The sequence below is a fragment of the Artibeus jamaicensis genome, unplaced genomic scaffold, assembly GCF_021234435.1.
Source record: "Artibeus jamaicensis isolate MK-2021 breed Jamaican fruit bat unplaced genomic scaffold, CSHL_Jam_final contig_1132, whole genome shotgun sequence".
Lineage (NCBI taxonomy): Eukaryota > Metazoa > Chordata > Mammalia > Chiroptera > Phyllostomidae > Artibeus > Artibeus jamaicensis.
Genome location: NW_026521221.1, coordinates 8,780,161 through 8,806,667, shown reverse-complemented (window position 1 = coordinate 8,806,667; position 26,507 = coordinate 8,780,161). Strand labels below are relative to the sequence as shown.

General features: G+C 41.1%; 1 protein-coding gene, 1 non-coding gene and 1 pseudogene across 4 annotated transcripts in view; 1 reads left to right on the top strand and 2 right to left on the bottom strand.

The window, feature by feature from the left end:
• Positions 1-26,507, bottom strand: part of STARD9 (StAR related lipid transfer domain containing 9) — a 115,554-nt gene that overhangs the window by 54,266 nt on the left and 34,781 nt on the right. For 2 of the 3 annotated variants that reach the window (XM_037161673.2, XM_053665852.1), the window contains exons 4-7: positions 7,674-7,790; positions 6,318-6,350; positions 6,170-6,231; positions 4,387-4,499 (exon numbers count right to left, since the gene is read on the bottom strand). In XM_037161673.2, coding sequence (XP_037017568.2) covers positions 4,387-4,499; positions 6,170-6,231; positions 6,318-6,350; positions 7,674-7,790 — 325 coding nt within the window. The remainder of the gene's footprint in view (positions 1-4,386; positions 4,500-6,169; positions 6,232-6,317; positions 6,351-7,673; positions 7,791-26,507) is intronic. The other variant, XM_053665845.1, reaches the window with a different exon arrangement.
• On the bottom strand, positions 11,524-11,599 carry LOC119061332 (small nucleolar RNA SNORD69). The gene has a single exon (XR_005084761.2). It is a non-coding gene; the product is annotated as a small nucleolar RNA SNORD69 (small nucleolar RNA).
• On the top strand, positions 23,601-24,543 carry LOC119061220 (uracil-DNA glycosylase-like; annotated as a pseudogene).

The following is a 26,507-nucleotide window of genomic DNA, read 5'->3' as shown; positions in this document are numbered from 1 at the left end:
GCAAGGATGGTACAATATTCTCAAATCAATAAACATAACACAATGTAAACAGAATGAAAGACAAAAATCACATGATCATATCAAATGATGCTGAAAAAGCATTTGACAAAATCCAGCACCCATTTATTATAAAAACACTCAGCAAAGTGGGAACACAGGGAGCACACCTCAACATAATAAAGGCCATACATGAGAAACCTACAGCCAACATTACTCAATGAGCAAAAACTAAAATATTTCCCACTAAGGTCGAGAATAAGATGAAGGTGCTTTCACCACTTCTATTCAACATAGTACTGGAAGCTGCAGCCACAACAATTAGACAAGAAGAAGTAATAAAAGACATCCAAATTGGAAAGGAGGAAATAAAACGTATTCACAGATGACATGTTACTGTACATAGAAAACCCTGTAGTCTCCACCAAAAAATTACCTAATAAGTGAATTTGGTAAAGTAGCGGGATACAAAGTCAATATTCAGAAATGGATGGCATTCTTATACACCAACAATGATTATAAGAAAGACAAACTAAGAAAAAATCCCATTTACTATATCAACAAGAAGAATAAAGTACCTAGGAAGAAATTTAACCAAGGAGGTAAAAGACCTGTACCTGGAGAACTTTAGAACACTGTACAAAGAAATTGAGGAAGACACAAAATAAACAGAAGCATATACTGTGTTCATGGACTGAAAGAATTAACATCATTAAAATGTGCATACATCCAAAGCAATCTATAGATTCAATACAACTCCTATTAAAATACCAATGACGTATTTCACAGATCTAGGACAAATATTCCAAAAATGTATATGGAACCAAAAAAGACTCTGAATAACCTCAGTAATCCTGAGAAAGGATCCAACAAAGTTGGAGGGATCACAATACCTGATATCAAACTATATTATAAGGCCACTGTAATCAAAATAGTCTGATGGTACTGGCATAAGGACACATAGATCAATGGAACAGAATAAAGAGCCCAGAAATAAACCCAAGTCTCTGTGGTCAACTGATATTAAACAAAGGGGGCATGAGCATAGAATGAAGTAAAACCAGTCTCTTCAATAAATGGTGTTGGGAGAACTGGACTGGTACACGCAAAAAAAAATGAACCTAGACCACCAACTTACACCTGCATACAATCAAAATGGATAAAGGACTTAAATATAAGTTGTGATACTATAAATGTCCTAGTGGAAAACATAGGCAGTAAAATTTCAGACATCACACACAGCAATATTTTTGCTGCTATAACTCCTAGAACAAGGGAAACAAAGGAAAAATACAAATGAGGTAACAACAAATTAAAAAGTTTCTGCATGGCTAAAGAAATCATCAAAATGAACAGGGAACTGACTGTATGAGAGAACATATATGCCAATGATACATTGGACAAGGGTTTAATCTCCAAGATACATAAAGAACTCATACAACTCAACACCAGGAAGGCAAACAACCCAGTTTAAAAATGGGCAAACAACCTGAATAGGCATTTCTCCAAGAAGGACATTCAGAGGGCCCAGAGACATATGAAAAGATGCTCAGCATCACTAGTCATCAGAGAGATGAAAAAAACACAATGAAATATCACCTCACACCTATCAGAATGGCCATCATTAATAAACCAACAAACAAGTGCTGGTGAGGATGTGGGGAAAAGGGGACCCTAGTGCACTGTTGGTGAGAATGCAGACTGGTGTGGCCACTGTGGAAAACAGTACAGAATTTCCTCAAAAAATTAAAAATGGAACTACATTATTACCCAGTGATTCCACCACTGGGAATATACCCTAAGAATTCTGAAACGCTAATTCAAATGAACTTATGAATCCCTATGTTCATAGCAGCACTATTTATAATAGCTAAGGGTTGGAAACAGTCCAAGGGCCCATCACTAGATGGGTGGATTAAAACACTGTGGTACATTTATGTATTAGAATACTACACAGCAGAAAGAAAGAACTCCTACCTTTTGTATAGCATGACTAGAGCTGGAGACTATTATGCTAAGTGAAATAAGCCAGTCAGTGAAAGACAAATACCATATGACCTCACTTACAAATGGAATCTAATGAACAAAATAGACTAATGAGAAAAACAGAACCAGAGACATGGAAACATGGCACAGACTGATAGCTGTAGGAGGGTGTGAAGGAAGGGGGAAATGGTGGAAGGAAGGGCAAGGGACTAGTCAAAGAACATGTATGAAGACTCATGGACCTGGACAATGCAGAGGAGACTGACTGTGGACGAGAGAGGGGTGGGCTGGGTGAAGGGAGTAAAAAGGAAAAAAAATTGGACAACAGTAATAAACAATAAAAAATAAAAATAGATCTGAAAGGGAAAAAATGTTTTCAGCAGTGGAAAAACGTCTTGAAAGGTGTATTGCATCAAATAGAGAGTCCTCTAAGGTGACTGAATTTTAAACAGAAATATATATGTGTGGTATGGAATATTACTCAGCCATTAAAAATGAGGAGATCCTGCCACTTGCAACAATATGGATGGAACTTAAGGGCATTATACTAAGTGAAATAAATCAGACAGAGAAAGACAAATACTGTACAATATCACTTATATTTGAAATCTAAAAAGAAAAAAGAAACCACCTCACAGAAAGAGATCAGATGTGTGGTTTACCAGAGATGGGGGTGGACAGTGATTAAAGGAAGGTGGTCAAAAGGTACAAACTTCCAGTTATGACTCAGTACCCGGGATACAACAACGTACAACATGATGACGACAGCTAACATTGCTGTGATATGTGTGAAAGTTAAGAGAATAAAACCTAGGAGCACTCATCACAAGGAGAAAATTTTTTTGCTCTTTTAAAAATTATACCTATATGAGATGATAGATATTAACTAAACTTATTGTGGTAATAATTTCACAATATATGTAAGTCAAACCATTATGCTATATACTTTAAATTTACATAGTGATGAATATCAATTATATCTCAATAAAACTGGAAAAAATTAAAAAATAAAAGAGGGTCCTGAAACAAACAAAAGAGCTGGATGAAATATAAAAGACATCAACTTGAAGCCCTGGCTGGTGTAGCTCAGTGGATTGAGCATGGGCCTGCGAACCAGAGTGTCGCAGTTCAGTTCCCAGTCAGAGCACATGCTTGGGTTGCAGGCCAGTTCCTAGCAGGGGATGCATGAGAGGCAACCATACATTGACATTTCTCTCCCTCTCTCCTTCCCTTCTCCTCTAAAGATAAATAAATAAATTTAAAAAAAAAAAAAGACATCGACTCGAAGGCAGAGTGATAAGCAGATAGTAAAAAAAACTTCTAGGCCACATCCTGGGGGAAGCTGGAAGCCCAAAAAGATAAGGCCAGCATCTCGGAGGGAAAAGAAACTCCCACTGGCTCCCAAAGAAGTAAATGGTATTTTTGTTGTTTTCAAGCTGCCATTTATGATGGAACATTTAGGAAAAGACACAGGTAGCAGACTCATGACAGGCACACCCACTGAGTCATCCATTAGCCATGCCCTATTCAAGAAGACACCAGCTCTTAATCTCTCATGTCCCTTACTTTGTCAGGATTTAGATGCGTTGTTGGGGAATAAGAGCATAAAATAGATATGTTACTTCTTATGAGTGGCTTGAAAGGGTAAAAACTTCTTCCTCCAAAGAACCCAACTGTTCCTACTTACTAGCAAGACTGAGCCTAATGCAATAAGACTGATGGCACTACACACCAAATACCACGTATGACAGGGAAGCAGCTCAGACCCTGCCCCGTGTCTGACACCCCCCATCTCCCTGTCACCACCACTGGAAGAGAAAGTACCCTGAAAAGGAGACTGACTGGCCTGTGAACCAGCCTAGGCCCTGCTTGATCCGGCAGTGCAGACCCAACCTTCTGCCATTTTCCCCTCATTCCGTCTGCTTTGGACACACTGACCTCCTTGAAACCACCACGCCCTCCTTTCAGGGATCCAGCTCACGCTGCTCCCTGTACCTGAAGCACTCTTCCCCTAATGACACCATTCTTGATGTGACTGGGTCCTGTATCCCCACAGGGTTCAGCTGAAAATGCTCCCTCCTCGAGAGGCTTTTCCTGACAGCCTGTGCAGATGGGTCACCTACAACACCCAGTGTTCTTCCCCATCACTAAGTCTATTTATTTTTTTATAGCCATTGACACAATCTGTAATTAAGTGCTCATTTTCTGACTCATCCAAACAAAATTAAGCTTCCCTATGAGGGCAGGACTGTCTTTTCTATTCATTAGTAAGTGCCCAACATCCAGTACAGTAGCTGGTACACAGTAAGGGTTCATTATACATTTGTTGAACAAATTAGTGAGCATTAGGAGAGCTTCCTTGGCTCTGATTCGGTCTCAGACCTCCAGGACACAGTGGCTCACCTTGTACATAGGGCCCCATCTCTGGGTGCTCCCTCACCCGCAGGGTATAAGACTTTTTTTGATCAGATGGCTTCAACAGATCTCTCACTCGTTCATTATAGATTTCTAGAAAACTAGAGACATGTGGGAAAAGGCACACAGTTAGATTTTGAAAAGTGGGGACATATTTTCAAAATTAGAGTTTGAAAGAAGGCAATATGATTAGACTTTCAAATAAGTGGGAAACACAGCAAACCAACAACCAGAAGGTCCCAGTTCTTGTTCTAGTTCCATCTCTGACATTCTAAGACCTTGATCGTGCCAGGGTTCTCCCGTGAGTCTCTTTCTACATTTGTACAATACGGTTTTTAGCCTTGGCTATCAACACTCAGTTCTAGGTTTGGCACATTTTCGCACTATGCCAGTACCGATTCAAGTTTCGCCTTGGAGAGGCCATTTCAGCGTGGTTTGGAGCGTGCCACGGCCAGCCCGTGCCACCGTGATCAGGCCGCCGCAACACGGAGTCTGCAAGCCTGCTTGTTGAAGTGGCTTTCAACGTGATCTTTGGGCTCTTTTACTCTGTGAAGGCATCTCAAGGGCCACTGCTGAGCAACAAACGAAGGTAAATGACAAGGGTTTGGTCCCTACCCCTAATTAAAGTAGAACAATTCTCTCTTTGTTCGTTTTACATACTGGGATTCTGTTTAAGATGTGCTGTGTTGTATAGGAATTTTATTGTATAGGCATTTTATTCCTTTAAAAATAATAACAGCTTTGATTCATTATTAAAATCAGTAAATGGTGGGGGGTAAATGCAGACAACTGTACTTGAACAAGCAAATAATTAAAAATTTAAAAAATCAGTAAAGATTTTGCTAAATAAGAAAACAGACCTCCCACAGAGAGGACTTCCTCATCAGAACATGGATGCTTGTCTATGGAGCCAGCAGTCAGAAAAAAAGGCTGCGGCGCTAAGCTGTCCTCCATGTGCACTCGCCCCACAGAGGGTTGCTCCTCGCCCTTCTCATATTTAGACACAGGAACATTCAATGTCTCTTAGAATAGTGAGTGGTTCCCAGATTTCATGCACAGTAAGTCATTTAATACATATGTATATGTTTATACACACACATACAAGCACACAGGTTTGAACACTTTAACCTTGCAAACTTAAAAATATAAAAATAATATTTATAATCATTTAATTTTAAAAAAGGACATTACTCTTTTGGGATGATAAAAATTTTCTGGAATTAGATAGTATGATGGCTGGACAACCTTGTAATTATCAGGAAAAAATCACTGAACTGTATTCTTTAAACCATAAATTTTATGGTTTATGAATTATATCTCGATTTGTTTTTTTTAAAAAGGACACTGAACACACACACACAAAGAGCACAGAGAATTACGGGCATTTAATAACCTTTGACCAACATTTTTACTACAGACCGTTTACAACTTCATCTTGCAGTAGCCGGCACCAGTCTGAGAACAAAAGAGCAGGGGCTGGTAGAGAAATTCTAAAGCTGGAATGAAGCTGCGCAGAGGGTGAAGGAAAGGAGCCCAGGCCGTCGTGGCAACTGGACAAAGGAGACACATGCTTGTCAAGCTGGAGAATAGGAATTAAGTTTTCTACAACCCAAAGACCTATGCTTTTCATTCCCCTACACTGCACGATATTGCTGCTATGGCTTTTCTACACTCTTCTGGTTGACTCTGGAAGCAAAGAGAACACCTGAACATACTAGAATTTGGAGTGGAAATAGAAACACTTTTGGACCCAAAGCCTGGTTGTTCTTACCTTACTTTTATCCTGCAGGAAGAAGGCAGTGGGGCATAGTCTTCCTCCCTGACAAAGAGACCCTGCATAAACCAGAGGGTTGGAATTTCAGTGGAGTGAACAAAGGAGACGACCTACTTTGAGAGGATCCAGTCAAAAGAGTCTATACCTCACATATCCGTGGCGTCAGCCCAACGGAGGCCTGGAGGACAGAAGAAAGGAAAGCATTACTGTTCACTCACAGTGCTGCTCTCGCCCGGACACCCAGGAACTGTCCTCAGCTGGGGCACAGGCACCCGTCTCCTTGTGCCAGCCTCTCTACTTGAGGGAGTTCCACTGCCGCCGGCATGTAAAGACTAGATTCCCCGACACTTATGGGAGGAGCACACCAGAGGAGAGGCAGATCACTACCTAAGCCAGCAAACCCAGATGCCTGCTTTTGTGAATGAAGGCTTCACCCTTCTTGGATAAGCCCACTTTACCAGTTGGTTCCTCCCAGAGCCCACCTCCTGTTCTACACACAGGAGTGTTAGAGTACAAGGGCATTCAAAGACACATTTAGAGAAAGTGGTTTCCCTTTTTATGTCAGATTCAGTGCTAATCTGGACTCAGGTTAAAGGCTTTATACCCCTGGTTTTATGGGCATTTTCTTCTTTTACTTTCAAATGTGTAAAAATCACACTAAACATGGGCAGAGTAGGCAATGTGCTGGGACCCAGGCAGCAAGGACCATCTTTCAGGAGGAACCGTGCTCTGGAGAATGTCCCTGTGCAGTGCCAACACTGAGCCACAAGTTATCTCACCAGGGAAGTTCTGACCCTAAAATCAACAGTTGTTCTTAAGGAACTCTGCCCTGCTAATTTTTTATGATGAAAGAAGGCTCGGTTTAAGTCCTACACACTTTTTAAAGCTGCCATCCCAGTAGCTGGTTCTCCTGCTGCTTCCGAGCACTCAGGTCTAACACACAGCCTCATTTCTGCTCAGCCCTAGCCAGCGCTTAAGATTCAGTCTGAGTCTTATCAATGATATGAGAAATTCAGAAGAACCGACAAGGTCTGCTTCATCAAAGGGAGTTGTTAAATTTTTCAGGGTTTAATAAAGAGAGCTAATTATTTAAAGTTTACCCTTCATTAAAGTGCTGAAAAAACTAATCTTTTTCTTAAATATTTTATTCATTTATCTTTAGAAGGGAAGGGAAGGAGAGAAGGAGAGAAATATCAATGTATGGTTGCTTCTGGTGCATCCCCTGCTGGGAACTGGCCCCTGCTTGGAACTGGCCTGCAACCCAGGCATGTGCCCTGACGGGGAATTGAACCGCGATGTTTTGGTTCGCAGGCCCGTGCTCAATCCACTGAGCTACACCAGCCAGGGCAAAACTATTCTTAATATAGAACAGGGCCCATTAAATCTTGTTAAAGTCGACTGACTATGAAACTCACATTCTGTCTCTCGGTGGCAAAGACAATGCAAGATTCAGGCTTGCCGTGGCCTTAGGGACATATCCCATTCCCATATCAATACTCACTGGGGTCCCCAGCATGGTGTATGTCTTCCCAGAGCCTGTCTGCCCATAGGCAAAAAGGCATATGTTATAGCCTTCGGCAGCTCCAGACAGTACTTCAGTCCCCAAATCCTGGAACACCTGGAACAACACAAGGAAAGAACTTGTCACTGTGCTTTTACCTTGAGTAGATTTGTTTTTTAATCTAAAAATTTTACAAAATGTTTCAAACATGCATGACTGCAAGTTCTCCACCATTTCACAAGAATCAATTCAACTTCAGAAAAAGATTGCTAAGGAAAATTCATTCAGTCAGTCAATCGTTCAAATACTTTTTAAAGTGCTTACTGTGTGTTGGGCACAATGCTAGATGCTGAAGGCACAAAACTGATGTGGTCCCTAATATTAAGGCATAAAAAAAGGAAGGATATGCAAACAAATTACTGAAGAAAGACCATGAACATTCATTCTTTTTCCTTCCCATTATAAGAAAGTGTTTCATGCAGTTAGTCAGGTAAAGCTATAATGGAATATTGCCCAGAACATACACAAAGTCAGGGTCAACACAGTGGGGAAGTTAAACCCAGGAGTTAGAGAGGGGGTTTCCCTGTAGATCTCATTTCCACATGCTCCCTCCTTAGGGTGACCCTAAGGACCCTAACAGCCGGCTGGATCTGCTGGTCACTCACCTCTGTGGTGGTCAGTTTTAGTGAATCAGAAGCAGCCATAGGTCCGTATGTGAAAACCCGTAGACAGTATTTTGTGTAGTGCCTGAGAGTTCTGTTGGACTTTTAGGCAGACTCTGGTCTCAGGAAAAAACAGCCTGGCTACAGGGAAGACACAGCTTCCCAGCTTGACCAGTCCTCAGTAGAATGCCCCATGGACATCTGCACCCTGTGGCTGTATGGGGGCACCCACCCTTTGTATTACTGTTGCTCAGCATCCAAATACTCTTCCTATTTGGGCAGAGTCTCTGATTGCATCCGTGTCAGTGGGAAGCAGGGCTCAACCCTTCAAAATAGAAGCCTGAACGCGTCAAATAAGGCCTGCCCACTAGGTGCTCCAACTTGTAAGAGAATGACACAAAAACAAAAGAATAGTTGGTAAGTTCTCCATGGTGGCATCAAGAGCCCAACAGCACTGAGCAAACAGACGTACAAATGCCAACTGTGGTGACCAAATCAGACTAGTCTATTACACGCCTTCCCTGCTACCCAGGATCCCACAGTTTTCTACTCACTTTTCAACTTTCCCTTCGGTTCTGTGAATGACCTGATACGGTTCCAAACTGGAATGTGGCTCTCATGCTTCATAGTGTGTGATCTTAAGCAAGTTACTTTGTAAGCCTCAGTTCCCTTACCTGCAAAGGGGATGTTTTATGTCTCTATCACAGGACTGTTATGAAGATTAAGTAAGATAATACACATAACTAGGGGCAACAGGACAAAGACAGAAGTTGCTGACTCAAGGCTACGTTACCCTGTTCTTTGTTTTAGCAGCTGCAGTTAGGCTTCTTGGCCAGTGAACTATTTGTTTTGTTTATTTTTTAATGCTTCTAATATTCAGATGCAGAGCCAAAAGAACCCAGGGAGTGGTGAAAGACTGGGGCCTCTTATGGTTCCCGCCTGCCCTCCTAGCTCCAGGCTTCTCCCTCCCCATTTGTTCACTCCTATGTTAGTAAAGCTAAACGCCTGGCAGGATTCTCTTTGACTCCTGACGTCTGTCTGGGTTAAGTTCCCAGGGATTGAAAGAAGGGTCATTTCTCTTCATCAGACCATTTGAGTTGGCTGTCATCCATTTACTAGTAGTTGGAAAATGTTCCACAAAACTCAACCTTTCTTTCTAGTGCCCCGGGAGAAAGTGGGAACAGAGGTGCAGACGGAGCTGGGCCACATCTAGTCCTCATGCTGTTTCTTTCCACCGCTCACACACGGCTCAGCAGAGGGAGCCCAGTGGGTCATGAAGGAAAATGACAAAATGTTATTCTCCTCGTGTCTTTATCTAAATTCAAATAATTGTGTGGAGGTCTTATGAAAACCATCTTTGAACATACTATTTTCACTGAACAGTAAAAGATGTCAACAAGCAAAACCAGTAGACTCCAAACCTGCAACTGGTGGAAACAGTTCAGATATAGCTACCGTTCTTCAAGAACTGGGATGCTCAGCTCATCATAAGTTCCAGGAAGGGCCAGATGATACCATGGTTCACTCTCACCATGACAATATAATGTTGCAGTTCAATGTGAATACCAAAAAGAGTTTGAAAGCTAAAATAAGTCACCAAAGGAATCTAAAGCTAGAGGGTCCGGTTCAGGAGGAGAGATGGGCAATGTGATTTTTTTTTCTGGAGTTTAAGTAGATGAAAGTGTTAAATAGTCAGATTGGCCATATGTCATAGAGTACTTCCAGTCTTTTTAAGTACTAACTAGAGAGGGACAACCCATTGAACGCTGTCCCAACACCTGAAGCAAAAATCAAAAGCTCTGCCCTTACCCATTTCCTAAGGGCATCTGAATCTAAGAATCAGAATTTTGTAAAAAAAATAAGTTCTCAAAAGAATGAGAAGACAAACCACATATTAGGGGAAAATATTTGCAAAACATACAACTCATAAAGGACTTCTATCCAAAACATACAAAGAACTCTTAAAACTCAACAATAAGAAAACGAACAACCCAATTAAAATATGGGCAAAAGATCAGATATGTCACCCAAAAAGATACACAGATGGCAAATAAGTATATTAAAAGATGTTCATCATTATACATTATTAGGGTTGCAGATTAAAACAAGGAGATACCACCATACATTTGTTAGAATGACCGAAACCAAACACACTGACAACACCGAACGTTGCCATGGATGTGGAACAACAGGAACTCATATGCATTGCTGGTGGGAATGGGACAGTCAGTCTGAAAGGCAGTTTAGCACTTTTTTACAAAACTAACCATACTCTAATCATAAAATACATCAATCACACACACTGGTATTTACCCAAAGGAGCTGAAAACTAAATCCACACAAAAATGTGCACACGGTGCTTATAGCAGCTTTATTCATAACTGCCAAAACTTGAAAGCAACCAAGTGTTCTCCACCAGGTAAATGGGTAAATAAGTGGGGTTACGTCCTGACAATGGAATATTCATGCTAAAAAGAAATGAGCTATCATTGAGTAACCTTGAATGCACATTACTATGTGAAAGAAGCCGATCTGAAAATGCTATATACTGTATGATTCCACATATGTGACATTCTGGGAAAGGCAAAACTATGGAGACAATAAAAAGATTAGTGACTGGTGGGGATATGTTGGGTGGAGCACAGAGGAATTTTTAGGGCAGTGAAACTATCCTGTATGATGCTATAATGTTGCATACATGTCATTATACACTTGTCAAACCCATAGAATGTACAAAACCAAGAATGAACCCTAATGTAAAGTATGGATGTTGGGTGATAATGATGTATCACCAATGTAGACTCATCAATGGTAACAAACATACCACTCCAGTGTGTGATATTGGTAGCTGGTGGGCAGAAGGGAAATGAGGTCTCTCTGTGCTTTGTACTCAGTTTTGTGGTGAATCTAAAACTGATCTAACAAAGTCTATTTTTGAAAAGTAAGGTCAAAACAAAATAAATCTTACAGGATAGACTTCCCCAATATCAGCAACATTATCAGACATACCCTTCTTAAAAACAGCTAGAATCAACCATGTCACTGGAGATTTCATGATGACTGTATAAGGTCCAAGAATAATGGCTGCCCTGAATTTTCCTAAAGACATTTTTCATTGACATTTTTTTTTCTGGAACAACAGCTGGAAATTGATGGGGGTACTAGTTTATCTGGAGGACAAGAAACAGAACACGAAGCTCAGGATTGGATTGAACAAACTCAGCAGTTTGTCAGATCTGGTTTAACATCATTTGCTGACAGATTTTTGTTGTTGTTTTCAGTGGTTCTGGAGTTCTTTCTATTAAGTGTTATGTTCTATAAACCCCAAGTAGACTCCAAACAAAAAAAGAAATCTGTGACTTCAATTTATGATAAGAAAATTTTCAAAACAATGAAATAAAGACTGATTTAAAATACAGGTCTCAGAAATTGTCAAATGAGTGAGAAGTAAGAGGGATATTTCAACTGCTGGAAACTATTCAAACACATGTTTTCACTAATGCTGTTACTTAGGAAAACCTCAAGTAACCCAGAGTTCTACTTACACTTCTCGTCACACAGAGGTGCTGAGGAGGTCAGGTTGATAATATTTGTAGATCTATTGACCCCCCCCTCTCTTCAAACTTGTGGTAGACTGTATAGAAAAGTGGGGTTCAGGGTCCACAATTTGAAGAGAGAGTATTCATATAAAATACATAACTGAATGGGGCCTGGAGTTGCATAAGGGCTTAGAAAGATTTCTCTTCCTCTAAAAAGCTACACTATAGTTTAGAGGTTAAGAACACAGGCTTTGGAACTTTCTATGTTAAAAACCTGGCTCTTTAGGCATGTAAAGTTACCTCAGTTTTTACATCGGTGAAATGGAGATTTTAAAAGCATCTAAAACTCAGAAGGATTTTTGAAAAGGTTAACTGCATTAATACATGTAAGGCCTTTAGAACCATGTCTGACACAAAGTAAGCATTAACTAAACGCAAGCTTTTATTGTAAACACTCCCCCATTTTTCTATATAAGGACTACTCAGAGGAGTTACTATCCTCTCTCCCCTCACGTATTTTAAGGGGAACCATGTACAGTGCTTATTTTGGAAAACATTCCTGAGTATGACAGGAGACTCAAGAATATTTTTATTTTAAGATAAATAGTTAATAAGCCTAATAGGTAAAGCATATTTTTTTTTACTTTTTAAAAGGTTTTATTTATTTTTAGAGAGAAGAGAAGAGGGGAAGAGAGAGAGAGAGAGCAAAACATCAACTGAAAGAGAAACATTGATCAGCTGTAACACGACCCAGCCGGGGCCAAACCTGCAAACCAGGCACATGCCCTGACTGGGAATCGGACAGGTAACCTTTCACTTTGCCCCACCGACTGAGCCACACTAGTCAGGGATGTTAATTTTAATTAACACTTTAAAAAACATTATTTAATATACCATCCTCATTTAAATTTCTCTAATGGCATCAAATATCTCTTTTTATGGTTGCTTTGACCTACATATTATTTGCTTTTTTTAATCTAGAACAGTCTCACTTTTTTCATTTTTAAGTATATTTTATTGATTATGCTGTTACAGCTGTCCCATTTCCCCCCTTTACCTCCCTCTACCCTGTACCTCCCCAGTCTCCAGCATTCCCCCACCTTAGTTCATATCCATGGGTCATACATATAAGTTCTTTGGTTTCTCCATTTCCTATGTTAAAGCTATTGTTTTAGGAAATGCAGGTACCGCTCACCACTCCCGGGAAAGAAAGCCAACTTCCGGGGGCCGAGCTAAAGACCACTGCCTGGGGACAGCTAACCACCCAGGGGGAGAATGATGCAGTTTTTAATCTAATTTTCCCTGAATTTCAAAATTTCTCACCACCCTTTGTTCTCTGTTATAAAAAGGCTGGTTTGGAAGGAAATGTAAGCCAGTCTGTTAGGGTACAAACCCACTGTCTCCTCAGATCCCCGGCCATCTGAATAAAGTGCCCATAAAGATTCGACCCCTGTCTCTGCTTATTGGGTTTGGTATGTCACAGGCAGCATGAACGCTGGCTTTTCCGACTTCAGATACAGATGCCATAGTTAATGCCCCAACTTCACACAGATACCTTCTGAACGACTTCTACCTTCTATCCCAGTGATTTTTAAACAGTGTGCTGTGGCAGGCACACTGGTGTGCTGCAAAAAAATTTAAAACAGGCAATACTTGACTATTTAGTCAGGAGCGCTGACTTCTTTTCCTTTAGATTATAAAATTAAAAAATGACAACAGGCAACACGACAATAGCTACATGATGTGAGTGAATCAAAACTAAACCTATTTTTTGACATATTAGCAAAAAATATATTTTGGTGTGCCGCAGAATTTTAGTAGTTAGTTTATATGTTCCAGGAGATGAAAAAGGTTGAAAAATGGTGTTCTATTGAAAATTTATCTCCAAAAAAACCTTCACAAACATTAACGTAAAATAATAATTAAAAATCCTCATAGCTTGAAGGATTTTCTAGGGCCTAGGGATTATACTTTTCCTTTTATAAATAAGAAAATCATGTCACTAAGAGGGAGGTTATTTATCCAAAAAAATACATAAAGTTCTTGGCCCTTAATACTTTCCCACAGAAAGGCTCCGTCCATTTCTCTATTTTCCTAATACATTTTTTGAGATTTTATTTATTTATTTATAGAGAGAGTGAGGGAGGGAGGGAGAAAAAGAGGGAGAGAAACATTAACGTGAGAGAGAAACATCAATCCTTTGCCTCTTGCATGCCCCCCCACCTGGGAACCAGCCCTGCAACCCAGGCATGTGCCCCACCAAAAACTGAACTGGCGACCTTTTGCTTTTTAGTACAATGCCCAACCAACTGACCATACCAGTCAGGATCATACACTTCTTTTTCTTTTTCTGGCTTTTTTTTTTAAGAAGGTGAGGTCTTCCAGTCAAGATGGCAAGGTAGGCAGACATGGCTCATCTCTTTGCACAACCACATCAAAATTACAACTAAAAAACAACAACCATCACTCAGGAACATCAGAAATCAAGATGAGTGGAAATCTGACAATAATGAAATTGAAGAAACCACATCCATCTAGGCCAGGCCAGGAGGAGGGGCACCAATACAGAACAGGCTAGCCCCACAACGACATAAATAAAAAATTGGGAAGGATATTGTGGAACCAAGGAGTCCCAGACCCACAGTAGGTCCCCCAGCCCAGGGTTCTAGTGCCAGGAAGATAAGTCCCCACAACTTTTGTCTATGAAAACCAGTGAAGATTGAGTCATTAAAGGAGGCTGCTAGAGCCCTAAGCAGTTCCTCTTGGGAAACCACACATGGACTCACCTACTCAGACTCGCTCCCTCTGAGCTCCAGCACGCAGGTGGCAGCATGAGGGGCACCGGTGGTATAAAGAAAGAGGTGAAGATTATGCAAAGTGAAATAAAGAAAATTATACAGGGAACCAACAGTGAAGGAAAGGAAACCACGACTCAAATAAAAGTTTTGGAAAGACAGAAAGAAATAAACATTTGACCAGAACAGAATGAAGAAACAAGAATTCAAAAAATAAACAGAGGCTTAGGAACTGCTGGAACAGCTTTACATGTTCCAACATCTGAATCACAGGGGTGCTAGGAGGACAAGAGGAAAACCAAGAAATTGAAAACTTATTTGAAAAAATAATGAAGGAAAACTTTCCCAATCTGGTGAAGGAAATAGACATAGAAGTCCAGGAAGCTCATAGAATTCCAAAGAAGTTGGATCCAAGGAGGAAAACACCAAGACACATCATAATTAAATTACCCAAGATTAAAGAGGAGAGAATCTTAAAAGCATCAAGAGAGGAGACAGTTCCTTACAAAGGAGTTCCCATCAGACTGTCAGCTGATTTCTCAAAAGAAACCTTATAGGCAAAGTGCTGGGAAGAAGTATTGCAAGTCATGAAAGGCAGGAACCTACATCCAAGATTACTCTATCCAGCAAAGCTATCATTTAGAATGGAAGGGCAAATAAAGTGCTTCCCAGATAAGGTCATGTTAAAGGAATTCATCATCACCAAGCCCTTATTATATGAAATGTTGAAGGGACTTATCTGAGAAAAAAAAGATCAAAACTATGAACAGTAAAATGACAACAACCTCACAACCATCAGCAACCGAACCTAAAACAAAACAAAAACAAAAATGAACTAAGCAAACAAGTAGAACAGAATCACAGAAATGGAGGTCACATAGAGGGTTATCAATGTGGAGGGGTAGAGGGAAGAATGGGGGAAAAAGCAAAGGGAATGAGAAGCATAAATGGTAGGTACAAAATAGTCAGGGGGAGGTTAAAAATAGTATAAGAAATGAAGAAGCCAAAGAACTTATATGTACAACCCATGGACATGAACTAAGGGGAAGGAATGTTCGAGTAGAAGGGAATAAAGGGGAAAATATAGGACAACTATAATAGCATAATCAATAAAATATACTTTAAGAAAAGGACTTCTGGCCAAGATGGAGGTGTAGGTGGAAACATTGTACCTCCTCACGCATCCAAGTTTAAAGACAACAAAGTTTTAGTAACAAAAACACAACCAAAACACAGAAAATTGAACTGTATGGAAGTCCGACAACAACGAACCACTCAGCCAGACCAGTAAGAGGGGCGGAGTCAGCAGCTGGCGGACTGGGGTTCCACAGGAAAAAGCAACCCGACTGAACTGACCCCAGCCCACAGGCGGCAGTTGGCAGATCCCAGGCGGGAAGTGGCAACAGGCGGATCCAGTGGGGGCACAAGGTAGCTGGCTGACCACAGTCACACATTCACACTCAGATAAACCAGGCGAAGGAGCAAGCAGTGAGACAGACCGCACAGGCTAGGGACCCAACGATGGGAATTAAAGCCTAAAAGCACCAACTGGAAAAACTTTCAGGGTCGAGGTGCTGGGAGAAGCTCTCAAGCTCACAGAGAGTTTGTTGGCGGGACCCACAGGGTCCTGGAGGGTGCACAGGCCCACACACCCAGGAGCCGGCACCAGGGGGTCCTGGTTTGCTTGCAGGAAGCAGTAGAGGGGACCAAAATCCAAGAGAGAGCAGAACAAATGCCATTGCCCCTCTCTGACCCTGCCCCCACATACAGTGTTACAACCCAGCGACCTGGGTGGCCCCGCCCTGGTGAACAACTAAGGCTCCGCCCCTCAAATGTAACTAGTGCGAACAAACCAAAACATTATGGCTCAAGAAGAACAGTTCGAAGCCCCAGAGCCAATACTTCAAAGCGACCAAGAGATAGCTAACCTATCAGATGCATAGTTCAAAACACTGGTGATCAGGATGCTCACAGAACTGGTTGATTTTAGTCATAAATTAGAGGAACAAATGAAGGCTAAACTAAATGAAATGAAGGGAAATGCACAGGAAACCAATAGTGATGGAAAGGAAACTGGGACTCAAATCAGGGGAGTGAACCAGAAGGAAGAAAGAAACAATCAAACAGAAAAGAATGAAGAAACAAGAATTTAAAAAAATGAGGAGAGGCTTAGGAACCTCCAGGACATCTTTAAATGTTCCAACATCAGAATTATAGGGGTACCAGAAGGGGAAGAGCAAGAGCAACAAGTGGAAAACTTATTTAAACAAATAATAAAGGAGAACTTCCTCAATCTGGCAAAGGAAATAGACTTCCAGGAAATCCAGGAAGTTCAGAGAGTACCAAAGAAGTTGGACTCACCAAGGCACATCATAATTACATTAGCCAAGATAAAAATGAAGGAGAGAATCCTAGAAGCAACAAAAGATAAGGGGACAGTCACCTACAAAGGACTTCCCATCAGACGGTCAGCTGATTTCTCAAAAGAGACCTTCCAGGCAAGAAGGGACTGAAAAGAAGTATTCCAAGTCATGAAAGGCAAGGACCTACCATCCAAGATCGCTCTATCCAGCAAAGCTTTCATTTAGAATGGAAGGGCAGATAAAGTGCTTCTCAGATAAGGTCAAGTTCAAGGAGTTCATCATCACCAAGCCCTTACTATATGAAATGTTAAAGGCAGTTATCTAAGAAAAAGAAGACAAAAAAGATGAACAGTGAAAGGACAGCAAACTCACAGTTATTAGCAAGCACACCTAAAACAAAAGCAAACTAAGAGGACAGCTAGATCAAGAGCAGAACCATAGAAATAGAGATCACATGGAGGGTTAGCAACAGGGGAGTGGGAGGAGGAGAATGGAGGAGAAGGTACAGAGAATAAGTAGCATTGATGGCAGGTAGAAAATAGACAGGAGGGAGGACAAGAATAGCATGGGAAATATAGAATCTAAAGAACTGTGACACATGGACATGAGCTAAAGGGGGGGAATGGTGGGGGAGGGGGTATGCAGGGTGGAGGGGAATAAAGGGGGAGAAATGGGACAACTGTAATGGCATAATCAATAAAATATATTAAAAGAAAAAATATATACTTTAAGAAAAGGATATACCAAACAGTCCTTCCATACCTTTTTCCATATATACAAAATATGTAGTTCTTTGTTTTTGTTTGTTTTAACTGAAAGACACATATAATATGTATCAACTTACAACTGTTTTTCATCACACAATATACCATGGAACATAGAGGTTATTTGCCATAGATATAACTCTTTCCTTTTTCATGCATACACACAGAGCCATAGATATACAAACACAATGTAAAATAAGTTTTAGGCTTACAGAAAAATTAGACAGAAAATATAAAGTTCCCACATACCCTCTCAGTCCCCTCTCCCCTCCCCAGCTTTCCCTATCTTGCATTATTATGGTACATGTTTTATGATTCATGAGCCAATATTGATGCATTATGAACTTAAGTCCATAGTTTACATTGGGGCTCATTCCTTGTGCTTTAAGACTTAAGAAATTTGGGGCTAGAAATGAAGTCTTTATCATTCTAGGTAATCCCTAAACATGTGATTTCCCTAATTCTTCAACCTCTTGGCACAATGTGTCCCAAATGACTTTCCCCACCATCCTGTAAAATACTAAAAATTCTCCCCATTAGGGTAATTCATCTGAGTTAGCTGTAACTTCACAGTGCCCCTTATTAAAATGCATGTGATACCAGGGAGGACAAAAAGATACATTATTCTGAATGAAAAGGGACTGAATAAATTATTATGTGCTGAATAAGATCTTGATCAGGGATTAGGGAAGTTTAAAACAACAACAGTAATAACAGTTATCCCTTTGTAGTATTTATTATCTGCTAAGCACTATTCTATGTGTTGTATATTTATTTATTCACTTACTTCTCACAACTCTAAAGTATGTATCATTATTATCCCTATTTTACAGATGAAATAACTGAAGCACTAAGACATAAAGGGACTAGTCTGGGATCACAGTCAGTACTGTGAATATGAGAAATGAAACACACATCTAATCACTGTACTTCACCTTTTACCTAAGGAGGAGATGGGTTGTCAAGTAGAAAAGTCTACTTGTATGAGACCCTAAAAAACCCAGAAATCTACCCCAATAAATTCAATTAAAAAATGGATACAAGACACACATATACACATACACACACACACATATATATACATATATGTATATATATATCTTTAATGTTAATTTCTGAATCTATGCTCATAAAAATATTAAAATATCAAAAAAATCCCTGTCTGTCTCTAGGCAGTCCGTCAGTCCATTTGTCTAGGGTTTCTTTTTTTGAAAAGTAGAAAGAGAAAGAGACAGAATTGTACAAAGCAGCAAGTACTTATATACAAGTAACAGATACACGTACTTACTTATACAGGCATACATACATAAAAAATAATAAATTCACATTCCCAGTTTAAGCACCAGATTCCTAAAGGAACTAGGCAAACTGAGCTTTGAGATCACCCTAACACACATCTTTGTTTATACAAGATTCTGCTATTGCTAACAATGCTTTTTTTGCTAAAGAATGTTTTCATGGACGACTGTCCAAGTGGCATGTGAGATCTGGTAGGTTCCATATGTGGCTGTCCTACTCTGGGGACACAAGCAAGGAATTCCTAAAATAGAGAGATGGATATGTAGCTTGAATGCTTCCCTCCTTACACAATTATAAATTCATTAGGCAGGATCCTGTGAGAAAAAAATGAAAGATGGCTTCACTAAAATAGACTCTAAAGCCTCTTAAGTTTTTGCCATTCTCACAGCCTCTTCTAAAAAGCCAAGCACAAGTGACTCTTTGATCATAATTTGCCATATTTTATGCCACTTGACCCTGCTTTCCAGCCCATCTGACTGAACTCCAAGCAAAAGCAAGCACATTCTCCATGTTTCAATGGGCATAAGAGAGACTGTCAGCCATTATATGACCCAAATAAGAGTGCTAATAAGAGTATGCCAAAAGGAAAAAGATTAGCTGACACGATCAACTCTCTTGGGGAGCTCGGAATGGAAAACAGAGCTGCGTTGGCCTCCTATAGCTCCTGCTGGATTCTGAGCAGTAATGAACAATGCTCTGGGGTCACGTGGCCTGGCTGGGTGCCTGCCGACGGTTTCCAGTTTCCTTTTTTACCCACACAGCCTTACATTCATGACCCTACATGTGAGATAACCTAATCATCTGTCTTCCATGCCTCCTGAAAAATCCCTATCACCATGGCAAGTTCAACTGTCAACAGCAACAAACACAAAGCAGAATCGCTGAGCAGCAGTCACACAAGAAGTGGACTTGTTAGCAGTTTGTCCAGCTGTTGGTCTGGACAAAGGCAATGGAGTGGCAATATGGAAGATGGTTTGATTATCAGGGTTGAGAAAATCTTTGCTTTATCATAGGCAGAATCTAAGAGGCATGAGTTGTGTCACTGCCTTGAGGATAGTGACTCATAAATAAGGGTACACTGGAGATCCAAGAGGCCTCCATTCCACCAGGTAAAACTTCCAGGAGCTAGTGTGTCTGTGGGAGCTAGGGTGTCTGCAACAGTTGAGGCAAATCACATGGGAATATTTACATTCCTAAGAATTAAGGACCCTACAGGACTGAGATTAGCAATTTTTTTCTATTATGGGCCAGAGAGCAAATATATTAGGCTTTGTGGGCCATGTGGTCTCTGTTACAACTACTCAGCTCTGCCTTTGAAGTACAAAAGCATCCATACATATTACATACACAAAGGGGCATGGCTACATTCCAATAAAACTTTACTAAAACAGGTGGTAGCCAGATTGGCCCACAGGCCATAGTTTGCTCACCCCTGCTGTAGGACAAAAGTCCTTTTTAGAGCCAACTTTTTAAAAAATAGAAGTGGGTTTGTGGGTTCCAAAAGGAAAAGGGAACAAAGCAAGACTGAAGAGAGTCTTGCACATGTAAAAGGCATTCTAATCCTTAGAAATACATTAAAACCATTTGTCATTGAAAATAGTGACAGTACATGTGCAGACCACTCTCACCTATTTTCCTATAATGACTGATGCTGTACCAAAGTTAAAGTCATTCAATAAGCTTCACGTTCAATAGTCTATCAGTCAGGGCAGGCTGTTTAGGTTACTATAGTAATCCCCCACAGCACAGTAGCTTAAAACAACAAAAGTTTACTTATGGCTCATGTTACATACATGGGTCAGTAGGGAGTTGTGATGCTGTAGCTCCTCTAGGACTCAACTCACAGAACCACCTCTCTCCAATAGCGCTGATCATGGTGCCAGAAGGAAAGAGGGCTCTGGAGCATCATACCATGTGACAGAATGCTCAGACGCACGAGACAGAACTAATCACATGGCCCACCTTGCACTACAGGGCCAGGAAGTGAAGTTCTATCACACTGCAGAAGATGAGGTGATGATTATTCAATGAGCAGCATGAATGATTATTACACAGTAATGGTTAAGCCACTTACCTAAATAATCACAAAATGAGGTTCTCTTTAAAAAAAAATCTTATTAATCGGTTAGCTAAAAACCACTGTCAACTTCATTTAAATTAAAACTTCAAATTGTTTTGTACGTTTTTCCTTTGTGTCTAAGGATTTTTAAGTCATGCGTCATCATTATGAATATCAATTCTTAATGCCCGCATCGTAGGCATGGAGGATATAGGAGACTGAGTGTTTACTGAGCATAGGACATAACCAGAAACTCATGAGGGGCAGGACTCTTCCAGAAAGTTTTCGGGACAGGACACACAGTGGGGTTTTGCCACATCCCACACTGGCAGCAGCATATATTTCACAACTCTTTAGTTCCCTACTGTAGTCTTCTGCTGTGGATCACCACTGATGGTGCAGCAGGTGTGGTTAGTGTTCTGCCCACATACACTTAGGTTCCTTTATCATTTTCATGCACACCAGGCAGCTGGTGTACTTTCACTCCCCAAAGCCAGCAACTGTGTCTCTCTTTTGGAGGACTGCCCTCAGGATACTGGAACTCCATTTCAGTGCCAGGTGTCCTGGGAGGCAGCTTTAACCAATGACTGATTGGTGCAGCAAGACCCTGATCAGGAAATTCTTGACAAGGAAAACTCTACACTCCATCTTCAAAGCAGCTCTGTGGAGCTGCGTGGCAGCCTTCCCTTGCTGGCCTCACTTCCCCACCTCACTTACCACTTCTTTCCTAATAACTTATTTTCACACAAGTCCTCATCACAGGGTCTGTTACTCAGGTGGCCGTCTGGGAAAGAGCCCTCCTACCACCTGAGGATAGTAAGGCTACAAGGTGCTACAAGAAAGGCCAGGATCTGGACTCAGAATACTCCAAATGACAAAGTGCTAGCTGTACAACTTATTAGATAATGACAGTTATCAGCACTTCCAAACTTAGAAATAATGGTACCTACCACAACACTTTAGTGACAAATACATGTGACTACAATAATACATGCGAAAGCACTTTGTAAGCTAGAGAATACTACACTATTAAGAAGTTAGTTCATTTAAAAACAGCTGTTTCTCAACTTCATAGTGATTATGACTATGTCCCACCTGTCTACGAGTAGAAAATTTGTAGAGCAGTAGTTCTCAGATTTTAGCATCATACTCACTTGGAGGGCTGTCAAAAACAGTTTGAAAGGCTCCACCCTCAGAAGTTTTCATTCAGCAGGCCTGAGGTACAGCCCAAGAATCTGCATTTCTAACAAGTTCCCAGTGACTACTGATGCTGCTGATCTGGAGACCTCACTTTGAGTCACTGTTATAAGGAAAACTGACCACCTCTGCAGAGCGAAACTGATAAAAAGTGTTCTACCTTTCTCTAGAAAGATTTTTCTAGGAGACGAATATAGGACACTGTTCTGCATGGCATGGGCCCAGCTTCCACTTGAAAGGCCAGTGGAAAGTGAGGTTTGATGCACAGGACCCATGCCCACGGATAGGTTGTCCTGTGGGGTATCAGGCCTGCATTGTACCTACGCTGCTTTGAGTCTTGCTTTTGCTAAAACTCCCTCACCCTGAATTGAGGCAGAAAACGTTTATTGCATATCTTTAAAGTAACTTCCTAAAATCCATGCTAAACCTTCTAAGGATGAGTATAATCAGTTCAACCACTTTTCCCTTTGCATGTGCAAATATCCTTCTTCTGTGATATGATTAGCGGCATCCTCTCCTTTGTTTTCTGTAAAAGGTAACCACCTAAAGCGAACCTGTGCATAGTAAATGAGGAACATCATGTAATGTGCCCAGAAAAGCAATAAAAGCTTTTCAAGGCAAGCGTCAAGGCACTCTCCCCTTGAGAGAGTGGCTGTACCATCCTTTTTCCTCCACAGGACTCAGTAGTCCATGTAAATTTGTCTTGTATCTCATCCACAATGTTGTGGACCCCATGAGCCAGGGTCCGAATCAGGCAAAAACTAAGCTTTAAAAGACTTACTGTGAGATTTTGTTTCCCATGTTGTGGGTACCCTCATTTTATAAAATTAACATGTGCAAACAAAGTTGGCTGTAAAGACATTTTCTCTAGAAGAAATGCTATATTTAATCTCAACCCCATAATAACTTTCATTTAGTTAAAAAAAAAAAGAGGTTTAGATAGTTGCCAGTCTGGTGTCATGAATGACAGATGTTAAAGTAACAAGAACAATAATTTGTTCACTACTGAAATGTACCAGGTAATGTTCAAAGCACTTTACCTGCATTAATCATTTACTTATCACAATAACCCATGAAGCAGATAATACAATTATCATGTTCATTTTATAGATGAGGCAACTGAATCAGAGAGCGATCAGAGTCATACAGTTGGTAAATGTCAGAACTGGGACTCAGGCAGACTGCCAGAGTCTGCGCCAGCCCCGCTGGTGACTCTGGAGGCAGGTGTTCACTTTCTCTCAGCTTCGGGATGATCAGCCGGAAGATGCTCTACTCCTTCTAATCCTCGAGTCCTGCCAAGAAGTGATGTGTCCACAGCCCTGAGCCAGGCGACCTGGGTGACCCAGGGACTGGTGTGGCGGCCATAGCTGAGGAGAGCTGGGATGCACCAGGTAGCCCAGCCAAAAAGGCCCAAGTGGAAGCAAGAGGAGCCAGGCACCCGGCCCTCATCACCACTGAGCACCCAAGCAGTTGGTCCGCATCCAGAAGACCAAGGCTGTAGCCCTGGCGGCTCACAATGTGCCAGTGGGTTTCCGTGAAAGTTGGAACAAACCCCTCAGCAGACAGTTCTGAAAACCATACTTTATAAAGCTAATGAGATTTGTTGCAGAAGAAAAAAGATATCACACTGTTTATCCTCCCCCACACCAAGTTTTCATGTGGACTCAAGTGTGTGACATAAGAGACATGAAGGTTGTCATCCTGCAACAGGATCCATACCAGGGGCCCAGTCAAGCTCATGGCCTCTGCTTCCGTGCTCAAAGACCTATTCCAGCTCCACCCAGTTTGAGAAACTTTTATAAAGAGCTGTCTGCAGACACAGATAGTTTTGTTCATCCTGGTCATGGAGATTTATCTGGGTGGGCCAAGCAAGGTGTTCTCTTACTCAACTGTATGCTCACCACCCGGGCGCATCAGGACAATTCTAATAAGGAGAAAGGTTGGGAGCAGTTTACAGATGCAGTTGTGTCCTGGCTAAATCAGAACTCGGATGGTCTCATCTTCTCGTGCTGGGGTTCTTATGCTCAGAAGAAGGGCAGCACCGCAGATGGGAAGGGCCACCACATGCTGCAGACTGCCCACCCCTTCCTGCTGTCCGTGTATAAGGGTTCTTTGGATTCAGCCATTTCTCTAAAACAAACGAGCTGCTGCAGAAGTCTGGCAAGGAGCCCATCAACTGGAATGATCTGTGAGCCTGAACTGAGGAGGTGTGGTGGTCTCCAGGCAGTTTCTAGAGTTTCTCAGTGACAAAGTCAAATTGAAAAAATAATTTCCCTAGTGATTCTTAAGCACTCTGCATATCGGGGAGGTTTCGGTAAAGTGGCCATGAGCCAGACTGCCCAGGAGCAGCAGCTTTGTCCAGCAAAGACTGTACCCTGTGACCACATGTCTGTCTTTGCAATGTGGCTTTGGCCTAGAATGTGTGTCAAAGTTCTTAGAAGGGAGAGGAGGTCAAATACTCAACTCTCCTCCCCTCTGTTTGCTTATGGTTAAAATTGGGGAGATTGGCACCTTTTTTAGTATATAAGTCTCTGCTACTCGTTTTTATCTGTAGGTCACACTTTAGGTTGTAAGGTGCTGGGTGTTTATATTTACAAAGGCTCCCTTTGCACATACTGGGGTTCCAGTCTGGGCCAGATTCATCCTTGAAAAAATAGGATTTTTTTTTTTTTTTGCCAGTTCCCAGAAATTAGAGCTAAATTTCCTGATTGTAGCAGAGGTGAAAATTATTTTTAAAAATATTTTTTTTATTGATTATGCTATTAGAGTTGTCCCATTTTCTCTTCTCTTTATTCCCTTCTGCCCTGCACTGCCCCAACCAGCATTCCCCCCACCCCCTTCATGTCCATGCATCATACATATAAGTTTTTTGGCTTCCCCATTTCCTATACTATTCTTAACCTCCCCCTGTCTATTTTGTTTTCACCCCAAACCCTCCACACTGATAACCCTTCATGTGACCTCCATTTCTGTGATTCTGTTTCTGTTCTAGTTGTTTGCTTAGTCCATTTTTGGTTTTGTTTTGATTTAGGTTAAGTTGTTGATGGTTGTGAGGTTGTTGTCATTTTACTGTTCATAGTTTTAATCTTTTTTTTCTCAGATAAGTCCCTTCAACATTTCATATAATAAGGGCTTGGTGATGATGAATTCCTTTAACATGACCTTATCTGGGAAGCACTTTATCTGCCCTTCTATTCTAAATGACAGTTTTGCTGGATAGAGTAATCTTGGATGTAGGTTCCTGCTTTTCATGACTTGCAATACTTCTTCCCAGCACTTTGTCCATAAGGTTTCTTTTGAGAAATCAGCTGACAGTCTGATGGGAACTCCTTTGTAAGGAACTGTCTCCTCTCTTGATGCTTTTAAGATTCTCTCCTTCTCTTTAATCTTGGATAACTTAATTATGATGTGTCTTGGTGTGTTCCTCCTTGAATCCAACTTCTTTGGAATTCTATGAGCTTCCTGGACTTCTATGTCTATTTCCTTCACCAGATTGGGAAAGTTTTCCTTCATTATTTTTTCAAAATGAGTTTTCAATTTCTTGGCTTCCCTCTTGTCCTCCTGGCACCCCTATGATTTAGATGTTGGAACATGTAAAGCTGTTTTCCTAAGCCTCTGTTCATTTTTTTGAATTCTTGTTTCTGCATTCTGTTCTGGTCAAATGTTTATTTCTCCCTATTGTTCCAAACCCTTGAGTTGAGTTGCAGTTTCCTTCCCTTCACTGTTAGTTCCCTGTATACTTTATTTCACTTTGCATAGCCTTTTCTTTTTCCTTTATTTTGCAACCATACTCAATCATTTCTGTGAGCATTCTGATTACAGTGTTTTGAACTCTGCATCTGATAGGTTGGCTATTCCTTCATCACTTAGTTCTATTTTTGGAGCTTTGATCTGTTCTTTCATTTGAGCCATATTTCTTTGTTGTGCACCTGTTATGTTGTAAGGGGCAGAGCCTTAGGTATTCTCCAGGGCAGGGCAACACACTTTGCTGTATTGTGGTGCTGCATATGGGGAGAGGTCAGTGAGAGAACAATGCCACTTGCTTGTCTCACCCTGCTTTCAGTCACTTCTCCCCACTTCCCTGATACAAGCAAATTGGGCCCTTTGGGTGTTGATTCCCAGTGTATGAGCTTATGTATGTTCTAGGACCCTGTGG